This window comes from Pithys albifrons, chromosome 4, assembly GCF_047495875.1.
Source record: "Pithys albifrons albifrons isolate INPA30051 chromosome 4, PitAlb_v1, whole genome shotgun sequence".
NCBI classification, from domain to species: domain Eukaryota; kingdom Metazoa; phylum Chordata; class Aves; order Passeriformes; family Thamnophilidae; genus Pithys; species Pithys albifrons.
This window is the reverse complement of record NC_092461.1, coordinates 36,101,033-36,115,344: the sequence shown is the minus strand read 5'-3', so window position 1 is coordinate 36,115,344 and position 14,312 is coordinate 36,101,033. Positions and strand designations below refer to the sequence as shown.

At 40.0% G+C, this 14,312-nt stretch overlaps 1 protein-coding gene across 1 annotated transcript in view; it reads left to right on the top strand.

Moving 5' to 3' along the window:
- Positions 1-14,312, top strand: part of TG (thyroglobulin) — a 149,160-nt gene that overhangs the window by 109,833 nt on the left and 25,015 nt on the right. The window contains exons 42-43 of the mRNA XM_071553809.1: positions 6,191-6,355; positions 7,110-7,277. Coding sequence (XP_071409910.1) covers positions 6,191-6,355; positions 7,110-7,277 — 333 coding nt within the window. The remainder of the gene's footprint in view (positions 1-6,190; positions 6,356-7,109; positions 7,278-14,312) is intronic.

Below are 14,312 nucleotides of genomic sequence, written 5' to 3'. Positions count from 1 at the left end.
GAGCTGGTTTACCCTTTCAGTGTGTTCAGCTAATACTTTGTTTTAAATAACATAGTTGATAAGATAGTGTTTACATCTAAATGGAAGAAAGTGCTTGTATGAATTTAGTGGGGCTTTATATGTCAGCTTAAAAGTATTCATATCCTGTTATTCAAGCCACTCACAGTGCCTGACAAAGGCACTTAGTGAGTCACTTGAGAGGGGAACATTGCAGTTGCAGGGCTGCCTCTGATGACAGCAAAGAGGGGTTTGCAAAGGCTGATACACACACAAAAAAAATCTTCCTTCTTCAAAATGTGATTTTTGATATAAGAGAGAGAGGATCCTCCCCTCTGCCCCATTTTTAACTGGAAATTACAGTTCTGGTAGATATGGAGGGGAAAATGTATCTCAGTCTCCCTTTCAGTTGCTGACTGCCAATTCCCTGTTACTCTTTGTGTGCTAATGTTTGCCATGTGTCTGCCACATGGCTCCTTAGCTGTGACAGACACTCTCTGTGTTGGTCGCTAAGATTTCTACTTCTCCAGGCTCTTGAAGGCAGACTTTGTAAAAGCCTGAAAAGTGACAGTAATGTCATCACACAGAGCCCTGCAACCTTGGTGTCTTGTGAGCACTTGTCATTATGCAGAATTGGATGTCCAAGGAAATGCAGTGCAGAATAATGAAAAACAATCCTTCAAGAGAGAAACAAATAGGGTCCAAATTGAAAACAACTTCTGAAAATAATTTAAAAACAGTCTTTTAGGGAATAATCTGTTAAGCTAACTGGAAAAGAGAGTTAGGGGTCACTTAGTTGCAGCTTGCTTATTTTTGCAGGAATTAAAAACAGGATCTAAGCAGTGTCTTTAATCTGGCATTAACTGAAATGAAAGAGACATCCTTAAACAGAAATAAAGTGCCTTTTCTGTCAGTGGAGTGATTATCTTTAGGCACACACTGCAAAGGAGAAGGCTGTGGTGTCCATTTCTTGGCATCTCTGAGCCCAGCTTAAGTGCTTCATGCAAGATCAGGCTTTAGTCAAACACAAGCCATGGTTTAAGTGATAGGAAGCACTTGAGCTCAGCAGCCAGGAAATGGAAGAGCCCTGGCTATGCTGGAGGTCACACCAGATGGTCTGACAGATACTTCTGGCTGGGAACTGTATGCTTCTAAGCCTGGAGCGTGCCTATTTTTAACAAATAAAATATTGCAGTACAGCTGGCTCTTTTGGGAAAGTAGAATTCTCAGGACATTTCATTGGTTTGACTGTTTACATTAGATGTCTTTTGATCTCGGGTTTTGGGTGGTGTTACTGCAATTGTTGTTTGCATTGCCTATAGGATGGTTCAGGGCAGACAGAAAGCCTGCTTTGGTTGCAGCCATCAGAGAAACTGCATTCATTTGCAGGGAGTGCATCTGTTGAAAAGACAACCATGGCTCATACAAGAATTTAATTTTGAAGTCAGGTTGGAAATACAAGAGAAGATGAATGTGAGAAGATGAAGGTGGTTTTGGTTTTGTGGAGTGTCAGTGATAAAAATTAGTTCCAGTGGAGTTTCCAATCATTAGATGTGTTCTGAATCAGTTTTGAAAAATTTTTCAGCAAGGAGTTTCCAAACTAAATCAGGAATCAAGACATTCAGTGCTGCAGCTTATAGGGCAATTGTATTTTCTGGGTATGTTGGGAGACAGAGACACAGATTACAGTGATAGTCCTGTGGTGGGTTGACTCTGGCTTTGGTGCCCACCAAAGCTGTTCTGTCACTGTCCTCCCCAGCTGAACAGGGGAGCAAAAATACAGTGAAAGGCTTATGGGTCAAGAAAAGGACAAGGAGAGATTGCTCACCAATTACCATCACAGGGAAAAGAGACAAGTTAGTTTAATTTAGTTTAATTAGTTTAATTTATTACTAATTAAATCAGAGCAGATAATGAGAAGTAAAGCATGATTATGATGAGAAGTAAAGCATGATCCCTTTGGGATCTGTCACTCTCACTCTTTTGCACAACACTGCAATTATTACATGCAGCCTCCCACTACCAAAACCTGGCCACACAAATCAAATACAGGTCCATAAATTCTTTTTTATTATCTCATCAGAATAGCAGCAAGGGCTTGTGGAGGAAGAATTAGGATGGCCAGGATGGCACCAGTGCAGGTCTGTTGAGCTATGATGCCCCAAAAGAGAAGTTTGAAGAGGTGTCAGCCCCAGCTCAGCTGATCATAGCCTGACATCAGTGAGATTTCATCATCACGTAACACCAATTTGCATTCCTCACCTTCTCACATTTGTGAGTCACAGCATATCCTAGTATCTGAATTTATACTGTCCAGATGAATCTCTAATTTTGAAAAGAGTAATGAAGAAATGCTGACAATGCTCCTGGTCCCTGAACTAAATAGTTCTGAAGGCTTTGCCTCCCTTTTTCAGTGCCCATCACTTGCTGCATTAGATACTATTGCCCAGCATTGTAATGTCCCTGCTATTCCTATGAATTTTGGAGAGCAGGATACCATTGCTGTTGTGGATTGTGTAACACAGCTACAACTGTTTCTTCTTAACAGCTCAGTACTGAACACTTTCGTCTGGGTCATTGTCAAACATGTCATCAGAACTTTCTCTGTGACAGTGGGTCTCCCTGTAAGGACAGCTAAAACAAGAACTGTGTGTGGCTTTGGTTCCCTGTAAAACCCTTCTAAATGATATTGAAATAGGAAATACCCAGTGATGACAAGGTGGCTAATGTTTATAATTTTTTGTATATGTCCTATCTTTTAGAGGTTCACTTTCAAAAAACAGCTCTGCAGGAATGTCTGAAGATTTCAGCTGTTAGTTTTAAAAGTGACTTTTTTAGCTGTTGTGTTGATAGCTTCAGGAGAATTCCTGGAGAATTAAAAAACAGAGGGCTAAGAAAAAGAACATAGTGTTTGTTATTTTTGAGCAGATCTCATGATTTTTGGTTTTCTGATTCATGATCCTGTCATGTTGTTGGTAATATGGGTGCCATATAATGGAAATAAACAGGCCCTCCACTATTTCTTCTGCCTAAATAGTCCTATTTTTTAAAGCACACAAGTCCTCCATTACTGGTTGCTGGGACTAATCACACAAATAAATTATAGTTTTATAGGGAAAGAGGGAAATGCTGAATATAGCTGTGTTATCCTCTGTGTCCTGACCCTGCCTCTAATGTGGCTACAGTGTTTTGGGAAGATTTCTGTTTAATATGAAAACTGCAGGCTCAAAAAGAAAGCAAATTATTTCTGGGCAGTTGCAGCTTCTCTTACTTATTGATTCCTGAGGGGTTTTTTTTGGCAATGATGAGAAAACAATGAGCCTAAATTTTGATGTGAATTTGAAAATTGGAGAATTGGTACAGTTTTCCTTGCCTAACTTCTGCAGTAAGAGGAACCATGTTCCCAAAGCCTGGAACATACTTGAGATGCACCTGGGAAGGGAACATAATGGCATTGCTTTCAAATCCTGCTTGAATGATGTCATGGGTTTCTCTATCACCTGCTTCCAGTCTTTGTAAAAGTAGCAGAGAACACATCTCTTTCAAACCCCAAATGCAAGACTTGCTTCCTGAATATGGATGTTCTCAAACAAAAGCAAAGTGGGGAAGTGGACGTTACCATGGAAGATGGAAGAAAAGAACAGAATAAAGAAGAGCACATAAATCTGGTCTAACTATTCATGGAAAGAAGACAAAATATCCACAGCCAGAGTAAGGCTCCAAACAAGAGCTCTCCTTACCTCCCAAATGTATTTGCAGAGGTGTGGGGGTTTTGTTTTACTTCTCGAGCTTTGACCATATCTATTGTTAGTCCATGCATATCCAATGCTGTGACATGAAGCTTTTTCTGTCCAGGTCTTTAGTTCTACCCCTGCAGTAGAGAACCTGTGGGACACTGCTATCCAGAACTTATTGCAGTCATGGTTTGACTAAGGGCAGTATGTGACCTAAGGGCAGTCTTTCAGGTTGTAGATGTGTCAGAGACAGAAGAAATTGACACACAGCTTTTAAAATCGCTGGGAGGAGTTGTAGTCAAAATCAAGAAAACACCATGATGTTTTGCTTGGTCCCAGTGAATTTTCTGGATGTCATCTGATCTCAGTACTCTCCCTACCAAACTTGGCATTTTAATAAGACAACTTCAGAATTTCCACAGAAACTTCCTCTTTCAAAAGTTGTGAAGCTCTCAGAGTCTGGGAAACTGAAGCCCTTAAATTTTTGATGGTTTGGCTTTGTTTTGTTTTAAATGAATGCCATATGGAGGTATTAAAGTATGCTGAGCATGTTCAGATCTGATAGGGAACAATATGTTTGCCATATTAATGGATAAATATTGTTTGATACTAGCTTTAAACTTCCTGCTGTATCAAGGAGGCACATAATTCCCTACTCCAAATGCAATGCAAGGAAACTACTCTTCTGAGGGAAGCTGACACGCTGTGTTATCCCTTTTCTAGTCGCTCTCATCCTAGCTGTGGTGAACATTGTCTTCCGAAGGCCAGGTGAAAAGACATCATTCTCCCTCTGTGTGCTGGAGACCCACCCACACACAAGATGCTCTCATCAAGGCTGTTTTTCCTTCTCTCTCATGACCCACTGAGTCAGCGCACCTGGTCAGCAGCTGGCAAATATAGTGCCTTACAGACACAAAATGGGCCACCGGAAATCCCACGTGAGGATAAAGCCCATTGAGTTCTCATCTGAGTGAAGAAGTGAGGTGTAAGAGCAAGTGATGTTTATTTCTTCTTCTCCTTTAGTTCTTCCACCCTCTTAAAACTGAAGATGGCTCTTTTAGTGGCCTGGGATTGAAAATTATGTTTTTCCTTTGCTTATTCACAACCATCTGCTTCTTAGCCATTAAGGTAATAACAGTTCTTATTTTCCAGATCCCTTAAAAGAGAAGAGAAACCTTTCAAGAAGGTAGTAGCACTGGAAATTCTACATGCATTGAACTAAAAAGACTGTCTCTACACCCAAATAATAACCTCTTTATAATTATTTTTGGAAACCAATTTCTCTGGTTGTGAGCAATGGTATCTTACTAGTATCAATGGCTCTGCTTGTTTGAAATATAAAAAATTTCCTGTATGCTGGACAGAGCTTCACAGAGTTCTCTGGGCTTAGAGTTTTGAGACAATTTCAAATTAAGGTTTTGCTATTTGTTTTCTGTTTATTTTTAGCTTGCTTTTGCAAACTTGAGGTTATGCTTTGAGCAAATTCAGGAAGAAGTAAGTTAACTGGAGTAGATTGGGATCTTTCATCTCAGGCATCTAGGGTGTGGGTTTTTTTTAAGAGGATGGAAGCTAATCTTAGCAGTTATTATAGTAAACTGATGTAAATGTTTGGAAATTAGTCATTTGAAGCGTTTCCAACCTTTCTGTTCTAGGTCAGACCTTATCAGATTTATGCTAATTTATCTGCATTATCATTAAGAAATTTTCACGTTTACTCAAAAATGTACCATCTTTTCTTGGTAGGGACATTTTATATGTTGGCACAAATGTAGGAAAGAAACAAAGATCCTGGGATAGAGACTGGACTGTAGCCTGTGCTCGTATTTTGGTTTTGGTGCTCTGAGTGATCTTTTGTAGTTTAGTTTATACTTTTGTTCCTCGTACCTCAGTTCATAGCTCTTCCAAACCCTCACTGCACCTTGGGTTAGCTATCTTAGAATTTCTAGCTGAAATTAATTTGCACTCAAGATGAACACTTAATGCCCATTTGTCCTTGAACCAGCATTGTCCCAAGGTATAAATAGCTCTTCTTTAGGGACATCACACCTGCTCTCAATCCTTGTTTATCACACTTATGTTAATGGGAAAACTCTATGTTATCTTCTCTTGTAAGATGAGCTCCCCATCCCCTCATGTGCCTCACAGAACCTTCTTTGTGCCTGCTCCTGTCTCCATGTTTGTCCTTCCCGTGAAGTTTTCAGAAAGATTTGTGACTTGGTTAGAGACATAATATAGACACTCTTCAGAGCTCTTCCAAAATAATCATGGCAGATCTGGAAACAGACCCACCAACCCTACAGCTTTTTGCTTTGATCAGTAGAACTTGCTTCAACTGATTTAAATGCCAGTGTTTTACATTCTGCAGCTGGACAGATTTTTCTTCTTGTCTTTTTTACCTGCACCAGGGAACCAGGTGTTTTGACAACATGTGTTGACAGATATTGTGGGTTTTTTTCCAGGGAGGTTCAGCTTTTTCTCCAGCATCCATTATTACTACGAGAAGAGCACAGACCCAAGCAGCATTCCTGGCTGAAGATGTGGGATGCCCTTCATCCACCAGTGAGGAAATTGTAGCCTGCCTCCGCCAGTTGTCTGCTCGTGTCCTCAATGATGCACAAACTAAGGTACAACATAGCCAAATACATGACATTGGGAAGAAACCAAAAAGTTTCATTGACACAAAGCTGTGAGAAAGCTGAAAAACTAAGTCTCAGTCCTTGTGAATGAGGAACTGGACTAGTTTTGGTAGAAGGAAGTTGATGACCATGACATTCACTTCGGAGCTATGAATACTCTCAGCTTGATTCTCCTTTAGACTAAATTCCTTTTACACTGCTTTGACCATATGTTCTAAAATAAATCTAAATGTTGTTTTTGCCTTCTTTCATTCCCTTTTATCTGCCCCTCAGTGTTACTGTAGAGTAGAATCAAGTATCTGTAGGTTCAATAACTGAATTTATACAGAAAAGGAAGTGGGGAGGGATGCCAGTATTTTCTATCTGAAGTGGGAGACTTGTGAAACCTTCAGTAAAAATAATTCTAGAGACAGATCCTTCACCCACAAATTAAAACACCCATTGGCAATAAATTTTCTTATCAGGATCAGCATGGAGCCAATCCCTAATTTAAAACAACATTTTTATGTCTATAAACCCATCAATTCTTTTGGTCTCTTCAGCCTGTTTCACTTACTGAGAATGCCAACAAAACCATTGTTTCCTGCCAATGATGAGTTTACACTTATATTAACTGATCATTTGTTCACTTGAAGGGTATCAGATCAGTTGTCTTAGGCATAACTAAGATGGAAATGAAAGGATAAGCTAATTTAACTGAACAATTCTTGCTTTTTATTTGGTTTTTTTTTGGCTAATGCAGCTTCTAGCTATAAGTGGCCCATTCCAGTACTGGGGGCCAGTGATGGATGGAATTTACCTGCAGGAACCTTTATCTAAAGCCCTGCAGCGCCCACAGCTTCGAAAAGTAGATCTGCTCATTGGAAGTGCTCAGCAAGATGGGCTCATCAGCAGAGCTAAGGCAATTAAGGTAGGAGGACACACTGTTAATGAGTTATACTCCATGGAAATATACAAAGGCATTGTCTATCTCTAGCCAGTTCTATTCAGGATGACTAATGGCATTATGATGTTTGTTGAGTAACAGTTCTGGGGGAGGTATGGAAAAGTAAGAGATCAGCAGTGATTTGGCACTTATGTTTCACTGTCTCAAAAATCCTATTTGCATTTCAATCTCAGTAGTATCTCACAAAGAAGAAAGCAAGCTCATAACTTGGTTATGAAGTGCTTCCCTTTGCAGCAGGATTAAGTCAGTGTTTTGGTGTGGGGGTTTTTTTTGGCAACTTTTTTCTCTGTTGCCTATAAGAAGTACATTTTCTCATAAAGATGATTCTGAATATGAACCAGCTATAACTAAGAACAGCACTGGCCTGATGTGTGGTCTAAGGTTTTAGGGTATAAACTGGTGAAATGAAAAGGAATTGCATCCGTGCTGTACTTTGGACTTAAAAATCCTCAAAAGCCTGAAAGCCTACCCAGAGAGATTTTATTCTTCTTTTGAGCCCTCTGGTGCTGTCTGTTCCTGAAATAGCATATCAGTCTCTCCTAGCTGATGTCTCCTTTATGATGGGAGCAATAGCTCTTCTCTGTTTAACAGTGCCAAATTAAATTAAATGTTAGAATCTTCTCAGGTATATTCTAGAAATCAATAGAAGAATGTAATACAGGAAGGATTATTTTGAAGGTTTTCTAACTGAGCTGCAGGTCTGTTGCTATTTTTCTGTAACTTTGTGGATTTCATCTCTTAGAAGGGTGTGAAAGTTCAATTCCAGCTTCTTTTTGCTGGTAGCCAATAACACATATACCAGTTTACTTCAGAATTAATTGCAAAAGTACCCCTTTCACCCACTTGCATTAAGTTTATATTACTTGTTTAGTCTCCGTCAGAAGTTTCCTTCTCTTATTTCATGTATCTTTCTTTTTTGGAATCAATTAAAAGAGGAAGTCGTAGGAGGAAGGCATAGAAGATCTACTGTGGTGCTGGAGGCCTGCAGATAATGATCCAGACCCTGTGAGAGGGCAATAAACCTCAGTAACCTCATTACAAGTCCTGTGATGAAGACTGAGAAGTGAAATTCTTTCCTTTACCACTGTTTCCGTGTATGATAGTTGTCTGGAAACCTGAAATGAAATTCCATGATGTACTAAAAATTTTGCAACAAATCATGGTGTTGATGAAAGGTGAAAGTGCTAAATCCTAGCAGTGTCAGATTAAAATTAAAAGAAAAAAAAAGACTTGTAACTGAGATCACAGCAGAAAAATGTTGCCTTTCCAAAAAGAAATACTGAAATATCTTGTTTATTTAAAGGCTTACAGGAAATGAGATTGGAAGGGAATTCAAAAAGTTGGTGCAACTTAACCCTAACAGTCATATCTACCTCAGCCTGAGAACTGTTTGGAAACCTTCTGATCTTCTTTGGCAAGGGTTATCATTGAATCATAGAATGGTTTGGGTTGAAAGGGTCTTTCAAATGCATCTAGTCCAACTTCTCCTGCAATAAGCCCTGTCCAACATGACCTTGAATGTCTCCCAGGATGAGGCATCTACCACCTCTCTGGACAATCTGTGTCAGTGTTTCACCACCCTCATTATAATAAACTTCTTCCTGATATTCTATCCATTAATATACACACTTCTAGTTTAAAACCATTACCCCCGTCCCATTGCGACAGGCTCTACTAAGAAGTTTGTCCCCATAATTCTCATTAACTAGCCTATTGACTATTAAGTTTTAGAAGGATAATTAACTTCTTTACTAGCTATTATAATAATATCTACCTTACTTGATCTTAACACCTTAAATCAAATTTCGTCTGTGTTCTAGAAAACTCATAAGTTTCATGGTAGGTGGTTCTATTCTATTTTCTTATCTTTTCCTTTTTTAAGATATTTTCATGATCTTAGTAGAACTGATTATTTTTTAAATGCACATTTCCCTCTATCTCTATTTTCCTATGGCTTCGGATTTTTAGGACTTGAGGGAATATGAGTGTTTTGACCAGTCTGTATTCCTGTCTGGATTGTTTTTTTTAAGACCTGCTTCAAGGTTAAATTTTCCTGATTTCTCCCTTGTTGACACAGTTTAGTGTCTTAACTGCTGGGAAACTGTAATGCTCATTGAGCTTTTTAACAACATGCATTCTGCAGGTTCTCAGAAGAATTTCTGTCATAGCCATGATCACATGTTTGCAGTCAGTCAGATGATGAAGTCCTGCCTAAGCCACAGATGTATTTAGCCACAGTGACAGAAACTAGTGCAGATAGTAGTTGTTACCTGGAAGTCTAGCCCCATTTCCTCTGTCATGTCATAAGAAATGTTTAAGCTGTTCTAAATGTCCTCTCCCCACAACAGACCTTGAAGACAGATTTGAGGCAACCCACACTGTATCCCACTTGTCTACTTTATTAAGGATTCTCTTGAGGTAGTTCTGACTTGCATCTTTCTAAGAAAACCCAAAGCTGGTTTTACTGTTACACTAAGGAGTGTGGGAAGGATTAGCTGGTGGACAGAGCACTTAACTCAACTTGGGGAACCAAGGCATAGTTCCTAGTTTGCTTCTGACTACAAGCAAGGTATTTAAACTGTTCTATAAAAAGGGGAACAAGCGTCCCTGGGGTGAAAATCCATGGGTGGTTGTGTTCAAACTTTGTAGAGAGAAAAACCATGCATATATTTCATTAGATAAACACAGCTTAAAGGTGCTGTGATGTGTATGGCATTGACAAAGTCCTTCATTTCCATCTTCTTTAGGGTGGCTGAATTCAGTGTAGTTAATGCAAAGATTGGGGATTAGAAAAACCTAACCTCTGCTGACTTGCTCCATCAGTTCCTGGGACTAACTCTACTGGCCATTTCACTTAAGGACTTGATCTATAAATCCTGATCTCTGTCTATACTGATTCTGTAAAGGTGAGGAGATTCTTTCATCCATTTGGATATAAGCAAGCTTGAGAGGTGATGCAAATCTTATCACCTTAGACTGGAGTTGCATGCAAGTTTTATAAACTCTCAACAGATGAGTCATAGAAGTGACAGTAAAACCTCTAGACTGCAACCACACCTAAAGGTGATAAATGCAGTTGGCACCATGTTGTTCTGTGTGGACTTACTGAGATTTGGTTGTGCTGGGTGTCTCTGTACTCCCACTGCAACACTGTGCTTATGCCTATTAAGATCTTTGCTATTAAAAATGAAATAAAAAGACAGAAGGCATCACTTAAGTGCTAGCAAAACATTTATGTTCTATTTGCTTACAATTGAAGGCTGAGGTCTCTCAGTGATGCTTATAGCGGGAAGTAGGCTGTGCTCAACATCTTGCCTCTGGAAATGTACAGTTTATGACATTCACTGAAATGCTTATTCATGTGAACTGAGACAGATTCACCTCTTCCTGGAGCACTTCCTTCTCATCCCCAGCACAGCCATCAGATGGTTGAAACGAAGTGAGAAACAAAGCAGAGTTTGTTAAGGGAGCAGCAAGTGGTACCATAATGCACAATTATGTGGCATATGGAATAGTTAATCCTGAATCCATTCAGTGCAATTCCCATGGCAGACCTTCAGGGAATATTAGTTTTGAGCACACATAGATTAGGGAAGCTGAGCAGAAACCTCTAAATGTGTTGATTTCTATTCCCAACTGGACATTTTTCCCCCCTGTGCTATGTGTGATGCTCAGATGGGAAGGCCTAATGCCATTAAATATATGGATTCACTCATATGGCTCTGCATCTGTGTTTATCTGTGTATGCATGTAGGTCAATATAGCTCAGTCTATTTCCTCCATATTTCCAGTGCCTACTATGTAATCTCCAGATTTGCAAGGATTTAGTTGAAAGACTAAGACTGTACTTGATGTGTCTGTTTTTCTTTCCCTCCTTAGTACAATCTAGTTGGATGCAGAACCCAAAAGCAGGACATAGGGGAGTGGATAGATAGAAATCTAGTTTATTTACTTCTTGTAAAAAACTGGACCTATGCAGACCAGAACTTCCATCCTGCAATATATTACAGTCAGTTAATTTCTTTATGGAAAAAGGTATTCAGCAATATACAACAGGTGGCAGATATGTGTACATTTGTTGTAATGACCAAGGGAGCAGTTTCCTGATAAATGCCATCAGTGAGTAGGATGGGCTGATATCAACTTTTTACTTCATCTTGCAACTAGTTGGAATTCTTGGAAGATTCTGTTGAATGGCTGTCAGGTCTTTTTACCATCTTTTGTGACAGTGTCTGTCAAAAACCATTTAAGGCCTAAGATTTGTACATACTCTTTTAGTGTTGCTACTATTCTAGTTTGTCAGAAAAGTACATTTTGCCCCTTGGAAGATGTCAATGCTTAGTCTACCTACTGCTACAATTTCTTAAAAAACAACAAAAAAAAAAAAAACCACCAAAACAACAACAACAGTGGACCAGATTTATTAATATGCTCCAGAAGCTATTCTGCAGCAACAAGAACAGTAAGCATTATTTAACTCATTATTTAAGCAATGTTTATGATGGCTTTACATCATCAGGAGAATAGAAATGAGTACACCTGCTGTCCTTAATTATGTTCTTACATATTTTCTAAAAAAGTTTGAAAACCCCACTCTAATTCTGAGGTCAGTTGCTAATGCCTTTTTAAAGGTTAACAGTATGTAATTATTATACATGATGTACAGCTGTTTCTATTAATCTGCTAGCAGCTGTTGTAACTACTGTGATTTGAAAATAGTTCCTTGGACATATATTTTCTAATGGGGAATATTTTTTGGACATGGAAAACAGTTCAAATTGAATCAGTTTCTGAGAATTAAAAATGCTTTGTCTTTTTAACATGTAGTGAATTTTATTTTGACTGTATTGCTTTGTTTTGGGCTATCATGTTCAAGTTGGATGTTTAAATGATATTATATTGTAGCCAAAGTGACACTTTCAGATTGTGCTATTTTAGGGTTGTTTGGGAGATGAAAATTCTTAAAATATATTAGAAATGCCAGTTCTGTTTCATATCCATCTCTGCCTGTTGAGTGCCCTTTCATCTGACTCAACACATCTCAGGGAGCCCGCTTTATTATTAATTATTGCTGAGAAGGGTCACCAGAGTCTTGGGGGCATTTTGAAGCTCAGAAAGTAGCATATAGGCACAGTAAATTATAGAATCATAGACTAGAATCATAGAATATCCTGAGTTGGAAAGGACCTACAGGAATCATCATGTCCAACTCCTGGCTCTGCACAGGACACCCAAGAATCCCATCATGTGCCTGAGAGTGTTGTCCAAACTCTTCTTGAACTCTGGCAGACTCGGTGCTGTGACCACTGCCCTAGGAAGCCTGTTCCAGTGCTCAACCACCCTCTGGGTGAAAAACATTTTTCTAATATCCCACCTAAAGCTACTGTGATTCAGCTTCGTGCCATTTCTTTGAGGCCTGTAACTGGTCATGAGACTGAAGAGAATGTGGCTCTCCACTTCCCCTCCTGAGGATGTTGAATCCCACAATAAGTCTCTTCTGCTCAAGCTTGAATAAACTAACTGGCTTCAGATGCTCCTTGTAAGGCCGTCCCTCCAGGTTCTTCACCATCTTCATTGCCCTCCTTTTTTATACTCTCTAGTGGCTTAATGTCTTTTTTGTATTGTGGTGTCCAAAACTGCTGCGATATTCCAGGTGAGGTCACCCCAGTGCAGAGCAGAGTGGGATAATCCTGTCCCTTGCTGAGCTGGCAATGCTTTGCCTAATGTCCCTCAGGACACAGTTGGCCCTCCTGGCTGCCAGGGCATTGCTGACTCATATTCAACTGGCCATTGACCAGGATGCCCAAGGCCCTTCCTGTGGTGCTGCTCTCCAGCCTGTCATTTCCCACTCTATACCACAACCAGGGGTGCCCTGTCCCAGGTGCAGAGTCCAGCACTTGTTAAATTTCACATGGTTGGTGACTGCCATTTTTCTGACTTCTCAAGGTCTCTGCCTTTGAGGAAGTTGACAGCTCCTCCCAGTTTAGTATCGTGGGCAATCTTAGTATTCCTTTGACTCCCATGTCCAAGTCATTAATGAAGATGTTGAAGAGCACAAGGGCTAAGATGGAGTCCTGTGGAACACCACTAGTGTCAGGACATCATCCTGATATTCACCCTATTCCCTATAAGTCTTTGTGCCTAATCTGTGAGCCAGTTGCTCACTCATTGTGTGACATGGTTATCCAGCTGTATGCTGGACATTTTGAAGGATACTGTGAGAGACCTTATTGAAAGCTTTACCAAAATCTAAAAACATTATGTCAACTGGATTTGCCTGTTCAGCTAGGTGGGGTACCCTCTTGTGGAAGAAAAACAGTTTGAACAATCAGGACTTTCCCCTCATGAAGCTGTGCTGAGGGTGACCAATGGCTGCATTGCCTTTCAGGTGTTTTTCAACACCTCTCAGAATAATTTTTTCCATGACTTTACCAGACTCTGAAGTGAGACTGAGAGGCCTGTACTTGCCAGAGTCCTCCCTCTTGCCCCTGTTGAAAATCAGGGTAATGTTTGCCAGCTTCCAGTCATCTGAGACCTCTCCAGCTTCCCAAGACTGCTCAAAAATGACTGAGAGAGGCTTTGTGATGACATCAGCAGGTCTTTGATGAAATCCCATCAGGCCCCATAGATTTGTAGGGATCCAGCTGGAGCAACAGGTCCTACATATCATTAGGGTCATCTGGGAATTGACCATTCTCACAGTCATGGACCTCCAGCTCAGGCACTGAGACACCATTGATTCATCATCCATGTGAAAGACAGAGGCAAAGAATGCATTAAACACCTTTGTCTTGTCCATGTCCCTGTTTGAAGTGACCATCCTCATCCTGTAAGGGGCTGCTGTTATTTCTTTACTGCCTTTTGCCATTGATATAGTTGAAAAAACGCTTTATTGTCCCCCACGTTTTTGGCCAGCTTCAACTCCAGTTGACCTTTGGCCACAGGACTTTTCTCCCTACAGTGGCAAGCAGGATCTCTGTATTCTTCCCCTGTCACCAG